We start from the raw sequence: 18,289 nt of genomic DNA, 5'->3' as shown, positions 1-18,289 counted from the left end.
GTGAAAATTTCAACTTTTGTGAGCAAGTGGCAAGAAATTACGTCGGACCAGTGGGTTCTGGACCTGGTTCACAACGGTTATACCGTAGAGTTTGTCACCAAGCCATCCAACACACCACCCAAGGGACACACTCCCCCTCGTCTTCATTTACTATTGAAAGAAGCTTTAACGATGCTCCTCAAGAACGCAATCGAGAAGGTTCCCGCACTTCAAAAGGGTACGGGTTTCTATTCCCGCTTTTTCCTCATCAAGAAGAAATCAGGGGAGTGGCGTCCAATCTTGGACCTTCGCAATCTGAACAGATTCCTCAAGAAGCAGGGATTTCGCATGGTCACTCTGGCAGAAATTCTAGGTTGCCTCAACGAGGGAGATTTTCTAGCTTCTTTAGATATGGAAGACGCTTACTTTCACATCCCAATATATCCGAAGCATCGCAAGTATCTTCGCTTCACAGTGGCTGGCGCCCATTACCAGTTCAAAGTGCTCCCGTTTGGGTTAAAATCTGCCCCAAGGATATTTACGAAGTGCCTAGCTCCAGTGGCAGCAGCGTTACGATCCCAAGGAATCCAAGTCTTCCCGTATTTAGACGACTGGTTGATAAAAGGTCCTTCGGAAAGATCAGTCAAGACTGCCGTAACAACATCTCTTCGTCTGTTCCAATCTCTGGGGCTTACGGTCAACAGGAGCAAATCTCAATTACACCCAAAGCAGATTCTTCCTTTTCTGGGAGCTCTGCTAGATACCATCCGCTGCAAGGCATTCTTATCTCACGAACGGCAGGTTCGTCTTCAAAAGTTAGCAATCTTGATTTCCAAAAGAAGGTCAGTTTCTGTCCGGATGTTCGCGTCGCTCCTAGGGATGTGCTCCTCTGCAATACACCTCGTCCCTCTGGCACGGCTCCGGATGCGACCCTTGCAGGAGGAGTTGCACCTTCAGTCGCAGCAGGCTATGGTTTCCTTCGACAACATCCTCAGAGTCACTTCGGGCATGAAGAGCGTTCTAAGTTGGTGGTCCCACATACCCAACTTAGCAGAAGGGCTCACTTTCATACAGAAAATTCCAGACTTTGTCCTCACTACGGATGTTTCCATGGAAGGATGGGGAGGTCATCTCCAAGACTTACAGATACAGGGGAAATGGTCTCCAGAGTACAAGAACAAGCACATCAACAGTCTAGAATTGCGTCAATTTTCCTGTCTCTACAAGCTCTCCTTCCAAGGATTGCAGGTTCATCGGTTCTGGTTCGGACCGACAATACCACCAGCATGTTTTACGTGAACAAGCAAGGAGGGACAAGATCAGCAACTCTGTCCACAGAGGCTCAGGAGTTGTGGGAATGGGTCACACTCCACAACATAACCCTCAGAGCAGAACATGTCAGAGGTCTCTGCAATACATTAGCGGACACGCTCAGCAGATCCCAATCAGATTGCCACGAATGAGAGCTGGAGCAAGCTCAAGTGCTCAGAGTGTTCAGAGCTTGGGGCACACCGCCACTGGATTTGTTCGCCACAAAAGAGAACAAGAAATGCCGCTTTTATGCCAGCAGATACCCTCAACAGGGGTCAAGGGGGAATGCCCTGTCCATGCGATGGTCAGGGATTTGTGCTTACGCTTTTCCACCGATAACTCTAATACCGAGAGTCATACGCAAAATGAAGTTGGAGGGCTGTCGTCTCATCTTGATTGCACCCAGATGGCCACGCCAATACTGGTTTCAGGAGCTTCTATTACTATCCCAGGACCAGCCTATCCGTCTTCTCCCGACGCCCACAATGCTGTCAAGGAACAAAGGTCAGGTTCTCCACCCAGACCCTCAGTCCCAACATTTACACGCATGGATCCTGACTTGTTAGAATTTAAGGACCTGGATATCCCTCAAGACTGTAGGGATATATTAACGAAATCACGAGCCCACAGCACGATAAAAACTTACTGTCTAAAATGGAAACGGTTTTGCTGTTGGTGTGAAGCAAACCAGGTGCACCCGGTGGACGCTCCTGCAGAACAGATCCTCCCTTATTTGTTACACCTGGCAAGATCTGGACTTTCTTTCCCTTCAGTCAAAGTCCATTTAGCTGCACTTTCCAGATTCAGAAAGGGTGCTCATGGCCCTTCTCTGTGTTCATCCTCTTTAATTAAGCAGTTTATGAAAGGACTTTTCCGGGAGTTTCCTCCGGTCTGACTTCCTCCACCGGAGTGGGAACTCAACACAGTCTTAATGCAATTAATGAAGCATCCATTCGAGCCTATCCACAAGGCTGATCTTAAATTCCTTACCTGGAAGGTTGCTTTACTTCTGGCTTTAACATCAGCTCGCGAGTGAGTGAAATTCAGGTGTTTACTGTAAAGGAACCTTTTCTACACTTCACTCAAGACTATGTGCACCTCCGAACTAATCCAACATTTATCCCTAAGGTGCCATCACAGTTTCATCTTAATGAACCAGTGAGGTGAAAAACTTTGTTTCCTAACCCATTTACTCCAGTGGAGCGAGCATTACATTCTCTCGATATCAAGAGATGTCTTAAATTCTATCTTCAAAAAACAAAGAACCTTAGAAAGTCCGACCAATTGTTCGTGGCTTATGGCCAAACTACCCTGGGAAAGGCAGTGACAAAATCCACCATTGCCAGATGGATAGCATCAACAATCCTTTTCTGCCATGATAAAGCTCATAGGCCATTGTTACGGAAACCCAAGGCCCATTCCATGAGAACAGTAGCAGCGTCTACAGCATTGTTTGCTGGAGTGACTCTAGAGAATATCTGCCGTGCTGCGACATGGAAAAATGTCCACACTTTTACGAGACATTACTGCCTCCAGTCTACGCATCGGGACGATGCAGCAGTGGGGCAAGCTGTCCTGCGACATCTTTTTCTTTGAAGATATCTTCAGGTACCTTTTCATATTTTTCACATGTAATATGTTGATATCTTTTAATATGACAATGCAATATTTTACAATGATTATTGGTTTTCTTTTTCAATGTTATTGCATTACATGCTGTTTTCTCTTTATAGATTGCATGTCGAATTTTAAGATTGTTTTTCTTATACCTCTTGTAAACAAGCTGTGGATGCAACTAAGGAGTATCAGCATTAGTCTCCCACCATCCGCAAACGACTGTATACTTGGTATACTGCTCGCTATTCTGATTCATGCAAAAACAACAATTGATGGACAGAATGCAGAACAATGTCATACATTCACCCCAGTACAGAGATCTGGGCCTAAATCCATCGTTTTTTTGCTCACCATGCCATTCCAGTTTGAACCCAGCCATATGCAAATCAGTCTTGACCCTGTGCCCGATGGGAACAGTCCAGCCCGAACTGCCAAGCCAGGTCCTCACTGGACTGGAAACAAGCATCCTAGGACCGGTTTCGGGCTTTCTGCCCTCGTCAGCCAGGATAGCTTGATTCCAGTGGCATGGAGAGCAAGGGACTCACGTCTGAGCATACCCTTCCCACTCGGGGTGACAAATGCAAAAACAACAATTGATGGACAGAATGCAGAACAATGTCATACATTCACCCCAGTACAGAGATCTGGGCCTAAATCCATCGTTTTTTTGCTCACCATTCCATTCCAGTTTGAACCCAGCCGTATGTCTGCATTGTCAGCATTCCGTCCATCGTTTGTTTGTTGTAACGCTATTCTGATTCAGGCATGTGAATATATGAAAGATACCCCAATACTGGATAAGAATACAAGTTACTTACCTGTTACTACAGTTATCCAGTATTGGTATCGTTCATAGATTCACATGCACCCACCCTCCTCCCCGTAGACTCAATTCTCTATATTTTGGGACGTTTACATCCCACTTGTGCTAGGAAAATCTGAGGAGAACTGGCTCTGCTGAGAGGTTTCTAGAAGGGTGCTGGTGTCTGATTGGTTGTTACCAAATTCTTGGTTCTATTGCATAATGAGGTAGATAGTCTGCTAAGATATAGGCTTTAGGCCTTTTCTTTGGGCCTACTACTACTACTAACATTTTTGGCACTACTTCTTTATTTACCGGAGACTCCCCCCTCGGCGACGGGGAATGATTCAGGCATGTGAATCTATGAAAGATACCAATACTGGATAACTGTAGTTACAGGTAAGTAACTTGTTTTCTTCCCTGCAGTCTGCAGGCACCAATCACATCTGTCTGGTACACCGTTCTGCTGACCACCGGGTTCACTGAGGAAGCACCACCCAGTAAAGTTGGCATTTTCTTACTTTAGTCATTTTGTGCCTGCTGCTTTTCTCTGATCACATGCCTGTGGGGGGTGACAGTTGGGTTTTGTGTATTCCTCCTAGAATACCCCACACACTGAGAGCTTAGGTGTAACCTGATGTGCCATCCAGGCAGGATGGGAGAGAGGAGCTGGACCCAACCTCACTTACACCTCAATAGGCTGTGTCCTGTCCACACACAAAGGTTTACATACCCCCCTGCTGTGAGTCTGGAGCCAAGGCAGGAAGCCTCTCCAACTTCAAAGGCCCAACTGGGTATAAGTATTGGATCTCTAACACCACCACTTCAGTACACTTCTGGACCTGTAAAGATTCTGGACCTGATTTACATCATGGCGGATGGGTTACTCCTAGGCCTAGTTGTGAACTTCCGCTCTGCTTGCGGAGTTTGCAGAGTTTTTCCCACTCCATGTTGAGCACGGAGTTAAAAAAACGCAGCGTAGTGGCATGTCGTGAAGTGGAGCTGAGTTTTTCCTCTTGCATGGCTCGCCAATGTTTAAGTTGGCAAGCGCGAGCTAGGAAAATCTTACTCCAGACCACCTCCTGGTGAGATTTCTCAATGCGGGCAGTCACGGTATGCTGCTAACCCTTGCATTGGAGAAACCTTCCACTCGCGTGGAGGAAGCTGCCATTCGAGTAAAGCATCTACTCGAGCAGCAGTAAGAAGCAGTGTGCTTGCGCTGTGCGTGGTTCCGTTTGTGCTGATTTTACAGCGAGGGGTAAACACCCGGCGCTAAAAATCAGCGCGAGCAGCTCAATGTATTGCACTACACTGCTTGCAGAACACCGCGTATTGTCCAGAGTTTTTTGGGCAGGTGAGTTGGACAACGGGGAATGATTCAATCATATGAATATATAAAATATACCAATGTTGGAGAACTGCAGTTACAAGTATGTAATTAATTTCATCCATTTGATGGGGTGTGTCATTTTGGAGCTAAAGCAGACTCAGCCCTGGAACAGTTTAAAACTGCAAGGCCACAGGAAGATCCCTCGGTCTATAGCCTTCATCTCCAACCAAGTACTAAGCCATTTTGCCACTTTTTCTGCATTGGACGAGGATGTTCCTTTTGTTCAAGACACTACCAACTGGCAGGACTGCAACAGCCTTATCCCCCTCATCAGGCAGTAGAGAGGCCGAAATAGAAGAAAGGGCAGTGAATCGACCTTGCAACCTTCTTCCTCTCACTCCTCCCCTGCACCACTATGATCTAGATTGCATCTCTAACCCAAACGAAATCTGTAGGGGGGCGAGTGTCTTACCTTCTTCCAACCTTGAATGCCATTACTTCTGACCAGTGGGTCCTTCAAATCATAGAAAGGGGCTACACTGTCCCCTTTCTTCAGGTCCGACCCCAAACCTCCTCTCCACCTTCAGACCATTTGGACATTCTTCAGCGGGAGGTTGCAGCTCTTCTCCTCAAAGAAGTGGTACTGTTGGTGCCAGAGTGAGTAAAGGAGTGAGTAAAGGGCCAGGGTTGTTATGCGCTTTACTTCCTGATGCCCAAGGAGGACAGCAGTCTGTGTCTGATCCTGGGCATTAGGGACCTGAACTTCTTCCTCATAACGGAGAAGTTCAAGATGCTAACCTTAGCTTAAATTTTACTGCCGTTAGAGCTTGGAGACTGGGTGGTATCTCTCTAACTGCAGGATGCATACTTTCACATCCTGATCCTGCAGTTGCAGTGGAGTATTTCGCAATTTGTAGTTGGTCCTACACACTACCAATTTGTGGTACTGCACTTTGGCTTGACATCATCACCTCCAGTCTTCACAAAGGAGACGGTGGTGGTTGCTACCCATCTCCAATGGTCGGGCATCCCTAAATTGCTGTACTTGGATGACTGGCTCGCCAGCGAGCGTGTTGCACCATCTGCAGTCAACAGCATCCCAGCAGTTCAACCTCAAATTTTCATTCAACCAGCCCAAACCACCTGCTGCCATCTAAATGACTCCAGGTCATGGTGTCAGTAATAGACACCACCCTTCTCCATGCCTTCCTTCCGTCGCAAAGGATCAGATAAATTCAGGAGATAGTTCCATATTTCCAGCAGGGCGCCAAAGCCCAAGTCCTGAGGGTCCCAGGATTCTAGGTCTGCTGGCTTTCTGTTTTCTCCTAGTAATGCAACCACATTGACACATGAGTGCCCTGCAGTGGTTCCTTCACAAGCAGTGGCTTCATAACGGGGAGACCGTTGAAAGCCATCATATTTTCCCCCAGTGCTGCAGCAGAACTGGCTTGGTGAGGGAATTAGGCAAACCTGACAGGATGGTTTTCACTCCACCCCCCCCGATCATGACTTAGGTAGTGATGATTGCCTCCACACTAATATGGGGATCCCATCTGGAGGATCTGGAGATCAGGAGCCTCTGGTCCATGGAAGAGCAGGTTCTTCACATCTACTTGCTGGAACTGAGGGCGATTTGGCTGCAGCACAAAACCTTCCTCCCCTCCATCATGGATCGGCTTGTCCAGATCTTGACAGATAACATGAGTAAGCAGGATGAGTAGGATCTCATCTGCTTTGTCTGGAGGCATTAAGACTGTGGTCTTGGGCACACTGCCAAGGTATCTGTATTACCGCAAATCACCTAGCACAGTCTCTGAGTGTCAGAGCCGGCAGCCTGAACCGGTGTCTCCTTGCTGATCACTAGTGGGGTCTTTTGTAGGAGGTAGTCCAGGAAATCTTTGCCCAGTGGGGAACTCCTCTAGTGGACTTATTCGCCTCCTCTGAAAATGCTCTGTGCCAGAAGTTCTGCACCCTCCAGTATCCATTGAGGGGAGCCTTGGGGAACATGTTTTCGTAGAGGTAGAATTTTTGCCTCATTATGCGTTCCCCCCATACCCTTAATTTCTCATGTTCTCAGGAAGATTCACCAAGATTGGGCCCACTATATCATTTCTGATGACACTATTTAAATACACAACAGAGTTTGAACTGCGCCAACTGAAACAGGTGACCTGCCATGCATAAATAAACTGGTTCCAGTCTGTTACCTGGGAGGAAGGCTTTGTAGAATAGTCTGTATCTATCAGAAGGAACAAAGTCAAAGCAACTTGGGGGCATATTTACAAATAAATGTCGGAGCGTGGAGCTGCACCAAATGTGGCAGCACTGTACTCCCACATTTTGAAAATGCAGGGATGCGCTGTATTCACAAGAATATGGTGCGCCCTGTGTTTCCCCTAGCGCAAAAAAAACTGCCCAGCACCAGCGCAGGCACCTTGCCACCTTTTAGCAGGGGTGCCTACAACGCAAGGACGATTGTTTATGTGCAGGAAGGGCCTACTTCCTACAGATAAATCAATAATGGCAATTTTCTCTTTTTATGTGTGTTGCAGAATGCAGAACACATGGAAAGAGCAAGAAACGATTCTAATGCCTGGTGTTCCATGGTGTTAGTTTTTGGCGCTGCCTCAACCTTTTAAATCTGGGGCAGCGCCAAAAAGCAATGGGTCTTGTGTTAGAAAGCCCACAGCAACACCCATTGCATGCCCCTTTTCTGCAGAGGACTGTGGTGGAACAGGGCATTTTAACAAGGTGGCGTAAAGCCATGCTAAGTGGCTTAGCGCCAACTTGTAAATATGAAAAATGGCGCTACACCACTGGAACATCCAAAAACTTTATGCTCCGGTGGCGATAGGTGCTTGTAAATATGCCCCTTGGTTTTATCTAAATAATGATGATCCCCAAGCAGCAAAAATAATCAAGCCATGTAAAACATATAAAACTCATTAAAGGTGCTGATATGACTAATTGGTGATATGACCGTTGTAGGAAGGTGGATATCTAACTATGGTTACCCCCAACTTTTTGCCTAGTGTCTAGCTGGTTTTTCGACTTAGTTGGCCTGAGATCCTGCCATTCAGGGTCTCAGGCTGTCTGCTCTCTCTTTAAAATGGACTCCATGTACCCTAGGTACATTCCCAATTGGTAAGGATCGCCTTATTGGACCCCGTACAGTGTACCCTAGGTACCCAGGGCATAGGTGTACCCTAGGCCTCCCAGGGGCTGCAGCATGTATTATGCCACCCCTGGTATGGCCTTCCAATCAGACACAACTGGCTGATCACTCAGCTGGGGCAAGGGCGTGTAATCACCCCTTGCTTAGATATAGTATGCCTATATCTACCCTTAAAATAGACACATGTGTACCTATCAGCCACTCCTATGGCAGGCCTTAACAATCCTGGAAGCAGAGTGCTTGGTAACATGTGAGATGGTGCTCTAGCATGAGCTGAGCCTGTCTGCAGCTTTCGGAACCATGTCCTTATAGCTGTTCTATGATATAGCCTACCATATACTCTTAAAGTGCCTTATAATCTTAAACGGTTATGGTAACTATGGTTTGGCTTTATCAAAACATGTCGTGTAAGGTGTCTAACACTTTGGAATAATACCCCCATACCATTTCTGGTGATGAGGATATTATTCCTCCCTTCTAGAGGGAGAGACATGTTAAAATCCTACTTTGCTGTTTAACTCTAACCAAAGCCTCAGCATCACAAAATGGATGCTGCTGCCACAGACACAAGTCTGACCTCCTACTGCTGGGAGTGATCCCGGCAAGGGAGGCTTGGACAATAGGTTTCCTGCTTGGGGAGGTGCTAGCACCTCCCCAGACAGACTTTAGTGTATTGGAGCAGGGAGGGCTGAAAGGAATGAGACATGCCTGGGGCACACAAGGTGTCCCATGCATAGTCCAGTTCAAACTGGTGCTGGGGCACACCAGCCCCAGTCCTGGCGCGAAACTGGACAAAGGGAAGGGGGTGTAACCACCCCCCTCCCAGGTCCCACCCATAAGGCGTGACCTAGCAGGTAACCCAGTCCCCCAGATTAGTATAAGAGTGGTAGCTGGGCCCCAGGAGATTAGATTATCCTGAACCTGCAACTTGAACAGAAACTCTGGACCTTCGACATTCGACGAAAGAAGAAGACTGAAGAATCTCCCTTGTGGCCAAGGAGTGGCTACCCTGTGCAAACAGGCACCATCAAGAGACTACCCTTTGCTTTGCTAAAGTTCTACGAGGGACCGACTGCAGAGCCTGACCAGAGCCTTGACTTCCAGACTTCTCCGACCCTGATCCACATCCACAGCCGAGCTGAGATCCGTGGAGGCGACGAGAGACGTGGGACCGGCTACCTGGGAAAAGTGGCGAGTATCTTCCAGCGCAGCTTCTGAGGCACCCTCGAAGTTGTGCACCGGGGATTGAGAAGTCCCAACCCCAAGCACCATCTGCACCGAAGATCAGCCCCCCCACACTCCACGAGTCCTGCGTGGGGCCCTTCTGCATTTTCCTGCTTGCCGCGTCTGTCCGGTTGCTTGCCCGTTGGCTAGTGGCCTTTGTGACGACGCATCCTGAAATCTTCACCGCTGGTTTGGCTCCTCCAGACTGGCTCCCACTTCTTTACAAAAGAGAAGCACCCCAGACCTTCCTGGTCTGCACCAGAAGCAAGTCCTCCGTTCTTCGTGGGTTCCGCTTGCCAAGGCTTGGTGAGTCCTAGTCCAACTTCGACGCCGCCGACAGCAAGAGCCTTCGTGGGACAGCTCGCCTCCTGGTCCTGGTCATCCTCGACGTTCCCTGGTCCTCGTGGCTGCAGCGACAAGCTTCACCTTCACCTGCAATCTTCACGACATCGCCTGGTTCCTTCCTGGTTCCACGTGGTCACTGGCTAGTGACCTTGACTCTGTCCCTTCTGCTTGCAGGTCTCCTCTCTTCTTGATCCCAGCCTTGGGATCCACCGGACACTCTTCACTGACTGCCTGTCAGCAACTTTCCTTCAGGCATAGAAGTCCACGACGAAACCCGACGCAAGTTCACACCTATGCACCCGCAGCCCGTGGGCTGGGTAACTTGGGTACTTCGGTGCTCAGAAGGGTAGTGACTATCCTAGGGTCTAGTTTCCGAGTCTCGACTCTCTAGCTGCTTCAGAAGTGTCCTTAAACTGTTAATTTCTAACTGCTAGTAATTCTATCGACTTTTACGCATTACGCGTGAGTGTTTCCACTCTGCACCTGAATCCCGTGGGCCTCCCACTTCCTAACTGTTGCTAGTGTAGTGTAGCCCCAGCGATTCCCTAGGCCTAGGCCTATTCTATTTCCGTGACAGTGGTCCTTATACCACTTCTTTAGTATATGGTTTACGTGGCCCCTAGGGCCTAACTGTATTACTTACCTGTGTGACTTAATGTATGCTTAAATAAGACTGTGTTGTACTTACCTCTAATCTCATAAAGAGTGCTGAGGGTTTGACTAGAATAAATACACTTTATTTGATATATATATCTGTTGTGGTGTCCTTTCATTTGGTATTCAAGGGATTATATATGGTATCACAGCTGGCTTCACATGCCATTCAGAGTTTAGCCTAAGACTGCTCTTGTCCATGCTACTACTAGGATAGCTGGTCTATAAGGTTGACTTTACAACCAATCACCATAAGGGTTGTTTGGACTGATATAAGGTGTACACTAGAACTAGTGACATCATACATCAGGCCAACTTCTCACAACCGTCAGGCTACTATTTGTTAAAATTGCTTTTCTTTTCTAATACATAAATATTCGAAAATACTTTCTCTATGAGTACTTAGATCTCTATGGTATGGCCATACACAAAGATGTGACATACGTATGGAAAAATGCTTTCATATGTGTTCCTAACTTAACCAGATTATGAGTAAGTGTTTTCCATTCCATTGTTACTTTGGTAAATGCAACAAAATCATGCTGAAGAGCCTACGGAATCTTAATGTTTTATTGTATGATTGTTTATGCAGTTGTACGTGTTGGACTAATATAGCCTGAAACTAATCGTCCTGCTCTTGTTTTGTAGGTCAAGGTTGGCGATAAAGAATGTGATATCATGGATAGCTTTCGACTTTACATCACTACAAAGCTACCAAACCCAGCCTTCACACCTGAGATCAACGCAAAAACCTCAGTTATTGACTTTACTGTGACAATTAAGGGATTAGAAAATCAGCTACTTGGAAGAGTAATTCTTACTGAAAAGAAGGTAAATGCGCTCTGTGACGCAACGGGAAATAACGCTCTCGCTTTTTCTAACTCCTGAAGTACTTATGTTGCCAATTAGTTACATCCTAAACTAATAATGTAGCTTTTCTACACAGAAGCAGCTTTTGGTGTATTCAGCATTTACCAAGAGTCATAAAATATGATTAAAATATGCCCTCGTTGCATTTTCAATAAAGTAAGAAAATGTGAAAAATACTGTGGAGCTTTAGTGGGTTGAAAAAGTGTGTGACGAGGGCACCCTTAGTAATGCAGGCCTCTGAAATTACAATGCCTCTTGAGGTCTCTAGACACAAACCTTTCTGTGGACTCATCTCAAACTGGATAGTCCTAAAAACCAGGATGCAGGGTTCTGAACAAAACGTCAAAATATTTCCAAAAAACAAAAGAAGAATCGTATGCACTAAAGGTTTTGGTCACATAATTGATATATCAAGCCAAACAAATGAAAACGTATGCTTGAAGATATTTGTCCTCCCCAAACACCAAGAAAAGTATATGGAGTGGGTTACTTACGGTTTAGCGGGGTGTGCCCCAATCTACTGGACTGGTTGAGGGCTCGCCTCTGCCTAACACATTGCAGGTCACCCACTTTATGGAGACTTCCCAGCTGCACCAGGGAGACATTTTGGGGCCAACCCAGTAGGAGACTTTGGTCAGAAAAGTACTGCTGGGTACAACCCACGCCTTGGTGAAGAAATATAGATGCCATCTAGGGCATATAGACCGGCAGGCAAGCTACACTGTAGAAGTTTGTAAACTGGCTAAATCATCACACCCAGACATTAAAATCAAAATGCAGGGAAAAAAATCATTTCCTGGACATCTAGATTGAAGTGGAACACGGCATTCTGATCACCTTGTTACATACACATTAAAATGACTGGCAGTCTACTCTATTAGAGGAGTTTTCATTCAAGGAATTTATGTGACAATCTTCTTTCTGGACAATCTATTTGCATTCAAAGAAAGTGCACCATCGAAGAAGACTATTCAGTCTACTGAGACTATCTCATTTACTCTAAAACAGAGGTTACTAAAAAAAAAAAACTAAAATACCATAGAAAAGGGCAAAGTTTGCTCCAAGAGAATCATTATTGGAAGGGAAAGGAAACACTAGATCCAAAACTTTGGTTTATGTATCCACGTTCATTCAACACACAAATGGAATAACAAAATAACATTAGAAAAAATTGGCACATACTGGATTGATTGGTATGTCCAATGGAGACACCTTTATTTACACAAAAAAAACGAAACCTTCCGAGATCATTTAGTAAGAGCTCACCTCCAAACCATCAAAGACAACACGGGTATGTGGAATACCAGAGGGTAGTCTAGATCTATCTGTTTCCTCCATGTAGGAAGCTGGCTCTGTATATACTATACAAAAATGAGGTGTGGTGTGCACAGAGTCCAGTGGAACCCAAAAGGTAGGCAGAGGTAAAGTTAGATAGAACCTTGCTCTCTATTTGTGGTAGTGTAGCCGAGCAGTAAGGCAGTATCAGAGGACAGTGTTAAGCATTTGTTGTACACACTCAGTCAGCAAATGAATTCACACACTCAACGACTGAACTTCAGACCAATTGTTTTTGTATAACAATATTCTTTTAGTTAGTTTATTTTCTAGAACCAAGCAAGCCTGGCACAGGTAAGTGGTAAGTACTTTGCAGTAAATATACAGTAGTAATTCAGTTTGGTATTGTAATAGAATATGCACTTTGTTTTGACTTACAGTATGGTTTCAGGGAAATGCATTACTTTGTAAATACAGTACATAGACTTGAATGGGCTTTCCAGTATAATAATAATACTAAACACCCTCGGGTCTAGACTAGCACACAAACAATATTACTACATTAGAAAAATGTGTATAAAGTAATAGAAGGATTGGAGTCTCTCAGAATCTCTCATCAATAGATGGTGGATGATCCCTTTAAGGACGAAAACCCTCACTTGCCATAGGTAACATGCTTCATCATATGGGTTTCTCCTCCCAGTAGTAAACCTAGTCCTACTGAGGGCTACAACTCCCTCACTGTGAGGAAGGAGCTCAGGAGATACTCGCTATCTATTTAGGATGCTAAAATCCCATATGTGATTCTCCAGTATTCAATCTTTCATAGATTCACATGCTTGTATCTTCCCCGTCGTCATGGTGGGAGTCTCACGGTAACAGAAGGACCACAGCAGTATAAGAAAAAACTGCATAGCAAAATCCCATAGGCAATCCTCTTATTTGGTAACCAAACCTCATCATTATTTGGTCCAAGACTCAGCCAATCGGCTGCCAGCCCTGACATCACACTCCCCAGCAGAGCCTTCCTGCCTCAGATTTCCAACCGCCTTCGTGTGAGGAGGAGTCTCCCTGAGCCTTGCTCAGTTTTGTTCCTGTGTGAACTTTTGACCTCTTGTTCATCTGGAGATTCATTCTCTTACTGGATTGAGGTACTGTGCTTCATATTTTTTGTTTACTATGGCTGAAAGCTCTAAAAAGAGGCTCTTCAGGCCCTGCAGATCCTGTGGAAAGCCTAGATTTTTTTCTGAAGACCCCCACAAGGACTGCTTATATTGTCTGCACCCAAAACATGTGCCTAAGGACTGTAAGCATTGCAGAACCTTTTCTGCGAAAACCCTGTGTGACAGGGAGGCACGACTTCTGTTGTGGCTTCAAAAGGAGAAGGTCACTTCAGAATCTGACTCTGAAGAGGAACCTAGAACTACAAAAAAGTGGAAGTCTTCTGCTTCTGAAGATAACACAGAACTTAAAAAGCAAAAGACAAAAGGCAAAGAGGCTTCTTCGTCTTCACTTCCTCATACTCCTCTTAAGAAATCAACAGAGTCTAGAGAAGTCTCCTCAGCTCCGTCATCAAAAATTGGGGCGTCGCCGGCTTTGATTTCAGTAAAATCGCCAACGACGACTCCGTCGACGACTACCATTTCAACGACGACAGCTGCATCGACGTCGACGACTAAAACATCGTCGTCGAAGAAAGGCTCGTCGACGATCCCGTCGACGGGGAGGCCAGTTTCGACATCGTCGACGACCCCATCGTCAGCGACAGCGTCGACGACTTCGTCGACGATGACTTCGCCGACGACCGCTTCGTCGACGATAATTCAGCTTTCCACGTCGACGAGATCTCCGTCGACGGGAGCTCCGTCGACGGCATCTTTTAAATCTCCAAAGGCAAAGACAATATCTTTAAAATCTATTCCATCGTAGACGGGCTCGTCGACAAAGAAGACGAGATCATCAGATTTTACGGCTTGGACAAAGATTTCTCCGCTTCCTCCATCTAATCTGCTTGAATTGCAGTCAGAAGATGAAGAGTCTTCAAGAGTGGCGTATAGTCCGTCCCAACTTCAGATTAAGAGCCAGGAGACTGACGATGAAGAGTATCAGGAGGTTCAGGAAGTCTTCTCTTTCCAAGATCGTCCTCCACAGGATTCAAGGAGGTATGAGTCATTCCAGCAGTCATATGACTATGAAGAAGAGGAAGAACCTCAGCCTGATCTTCGAGAGGATACTATATAGATGCCGATTTCCTTAGTAACTGACTTGCGGCTTATGATAAATGATTACTATCGGCGCTTTCCTGAAGCTAACACTCAAGCGTCAAAAACTTCAGATAAGCCCGCACAAGTTCAACCACCTCATTCCTCTCCCAAGACTACTTCTCAAAAAATTCTATCTCCCCCGATTGTGACAATTAGAGACGATTTGGAGGAAAGTGACGTGGATCAACCGGAAGAAGGAGAACTTCTTCAAGATACTCAGGTTGGGGATGAATGGGACCAATATATTCTTCCAACTACTCCGTCTCCATCTCCGTCACCAGCGCATTCTCCGCCACAAGATATAGGAGGTTTCCATGATGTCATGGAGAAAGCGTCAAAAAGATTTGAGCTTCCACTTCCAGTACAAGAAGCCGAATGTTTCTTCTATGACTTCAAGGAGGATTCAAGGAAATCTATTAGGTCCATACCAATAATCGCTCACATTTGGGAGGAAGGATTAAAAATAATGAGGAACCCAGCTTCAGTGGTTGCTTCAGTTCCTCGAATAGAGAAGAAATATAGAGCCCCAGAATCTTCTCCGGCCTGTTTAATTGGACATCCGCGACCGGAATCTGTGGTGATGCAGGCCGCCCAAAGGCACTCCAAAAATCCGGTGTCTACATCAGCAGTTCCCCCGGATAAAGAGGGGAGGCGAATGGATGGTGCAGGGAAGCGTTTTGCTGTGATGGCAGCGTCTTCCATAAAGGCCTCTAATGCGTTAGCCCTCATCAGCAGATTCAATAGGCAGATGTGGTCTGATATAGCACCTTTTCTAGCTCATCTGCCAGAGGATAAAAAAGAAGAAGCGGCTGCTATCTTCCAAGATGGGGCTAGGGCAGCCTCAGAATCCGTAGACATCGCTATGGATTTGTCCTCAGTGGCGTTCAGGCAAATGGCAGGCACAGTGGCCCTGCGAAGACAAGGATGGCTTAAAGCCACTTCTTTTAGGCCAGAAGTGCAAGCTAAAATAGTGGACATGCCATTTGATGGAGAGAACCTATTCGGAAACCATGTGGATGATGCCCTCCAAAGTATAAAAACTGACACGGATACAGGGCGTGCGTTAGGATCCCTTCAACAGGGCAGGTTCCAGTCCTTTCGGAGGAGACGATCCAGGGGACAGTTCATTCAAAGGTCTTCTTTTCAATCAAATAGATATCAGCCATACAATCAGCAGGGATATCGCCAATGCTCAAATAATCAGCAATTTCGTTCAACAAATACTTATCAGCAACAGTCCAGAGGGAGATCATCTGCGAGAGGCAAATCGCAGCAATCCAATCGACGACAATGACTTTGTCAAGGCACCCGCCACTTGTTCAAGAAGCAGCAATCATTACCTGTCTTCATTTTATCCAGCCTGGCTGTCAATAACAACAGACAGATGGGTTTTGGATGTGATTCAACATGGCCACACCCTGGAGTTCGTACAAAAGCCTCCAATTCAGCCTCCTCTACACAGGAGACAAGAACATCTATCAGCCCTCAAGGGAGAAGTTTTAGCTCTACTACAAAAAGAGGCAATAGAAGAAGTTCCGCAACTTCAACGAGGGAAAGGCTTTTATTCGCATTTCTTTCTCATAAAGAAAAAAGACACATCAAAATGGAGACAAGTAATGGACCTGAGAGGTCTCAACAAATTCATCCAAAGGAAATCATTTCGAATGCTATCGCTGCAGGAAATACTCCTTCTGATTGGCAAAGGAGATTATTTGGCATCCCTGGACCTCTTAGATGCTTATTTTCACGTCCCAATCCATATAAATCACAGAAAATGTCTGCGCTTCATGGTGGCGGGGCGCCATTATCAATTCAAAGTATTGCCTTTCAGCCTAAAGTCGGCGCCGAGAATCTTTACGAAGTGTATGGCGCCAGTGGCAGCACATCTAAGAATTCAAGGTCACCAAATTTACCCATATCCAGACGATTGGCTCATAAAAGGTGGTTCGTTCAGGGAAGCCCAACATTCTCTTCAAGTTTGCATGAACCTTTTCAATCGCCTAGGTCTCAGAGTCAACCTAGAAAAATCACATCTCAGGCCATCGCAGTCCCTTCAATTTCTAGGAGCTCTAATTTGCACGAAGGAGGCGAGGGCTTATCCTTCAGAGGAACGTATTCAACAGATCATAAAGCTGACGAAGCATTTGCAAATAAAAAAGTCCGTTTCAGTAAGAACCTACAAATCGTTGTTGGGGATAATGTCCTCTTGTATCCCCCTACTTCCCAATTGCAGACTCCACATGAGACCTATCTAAGAACTGCTAGACAAGCAATAGATTCAGTCGCAGGGATCCTTCGAAGATCGAATAGTTATCACTCCTCAGATCATAAGGGCCCTGTCATGGTGGAAGATCAGAGATCATTTGAGGAAGGACTGACTTTCGAACCACAGAGCTACAGTTTCGTAATGATGACGGATGCTTCACTTCAAGGTTGGGGAGCGCATCTGCAGGAGCTCGAAATTCAGGGTCACTGGTCAAAGAGCGAAACGCAGCTCCACATCAACTTGCTGGAACTAAGGGCTATTTTCTTGGGCCTAAAAGCATTTCTTCCCAGGATTCGCGGTTCAACAGTACTTGTGAAGACAGACAGCTCAACATCTATGTTTTACCTTCTAAAACAAGGGGGTACAAAATTGAAAATATTGTCGAAGCAAGCACAAGAAATTTGGAGGTGGCTTCTGGATCACAACATTTCACTTCAAGTACAACACGTTGAAGGCGTAGACAACACAAGAGCAGATATTCTGAGCAGATCATCCAAGATTTCTCACGAGTGGGAACTGAACCAAAAGCAACTCCAAAGTGTTCAAGAGATGGGGCACTCCAAAGTTAGACCTGTTCGCGGATCATCACAATTCAAAATGCAAAAACTTTGCAAGCAGGTTTGCACAAAAAGGGTCGTGGGGCAATGCGCTACAGATGTGCTGGGCGGGGATGTTTGCGTATGCATTTCCCCCCTTTCCTCTAATATCGAAAGTCTTGAGAAAAATGAAATCAGAGCCGTGCCATCTGATTCTGATTGCCCCAGCATGGCCGAGACAAGCGTGGTTCTCGGAACTTCTCAGACTCTCAGTGACACCCACGATACAGTTTCCATTAGTGCAGGATCTAATAACAATGAAAGGCGGCCAGATACTGCATCCAAATTTGAAATCACTGAACTTGTCAGCATGGAACCTCACGAACATGAGTTCCAACTGTTGAAGATCCCTCAAGAATGCAGAGAGATTTTGTCACGATCTCGAGGAATCTCGACAAACAAAACATATTCGGCTAAATGGAAAAGAGTTTGTCATTGGTGTGCATCTAAGGATCTACATCCGTTTCAAGTCTCTTCTGCTCAAATTCTTCCATATCTGTTAACGTTGGCCAAATCTGGACTCTCTCATATGTCTATAAAAGTACACTTGGCCGCTATTTCAAGGTACACAAGAGTTCCTG

The 18,289-nt window shown here is 45.8% G+C and overlaps 1 protein-coding gene across 1 annotated transcript in view; it reads left to right on the top strand.

Moving 5' to 3' along the window:
• The window catches only part of DNAH8 (dynein axonemal heavy chain 8), a 13,985,216-nt gene that overhangs the window by 11,964,812 nt on the left and 2,002,115 nt on the right, over positions 1 to 18,289 (top strand). Inside the window, exon 76 of the mRNA XM_085610239.1 lies at positions 11,086 to 11,268. Coding sequence (XP_085466365.1) covers positions 11,086 to 11,268 — 183 coding nt within the window. The remainder of the gene's footprint in view (positions 1 to 11,085; positions 11,269 to 18,289) is intronic.

The sequence above is a fragment of the Triturus cristatus genome, chromosome 6, assembly GCF_964204655.1.
Source record: "Triturus cristatus chromosome 6, aTriCri1.1, whole genome shotgun sequence".
NCBI classification, from domain to species: domain Eukaryota; kingdom Metazoa; phylum Chordata; class Amphibia; order Caudata; family Salamandridae; genus Triturus; species Triturus cristatus.
The sequence above is the reverse complement of the archived record's forward strand: the minus strand, read 5'-3'. Positions and strand labels throughout refer to the sequence as shown.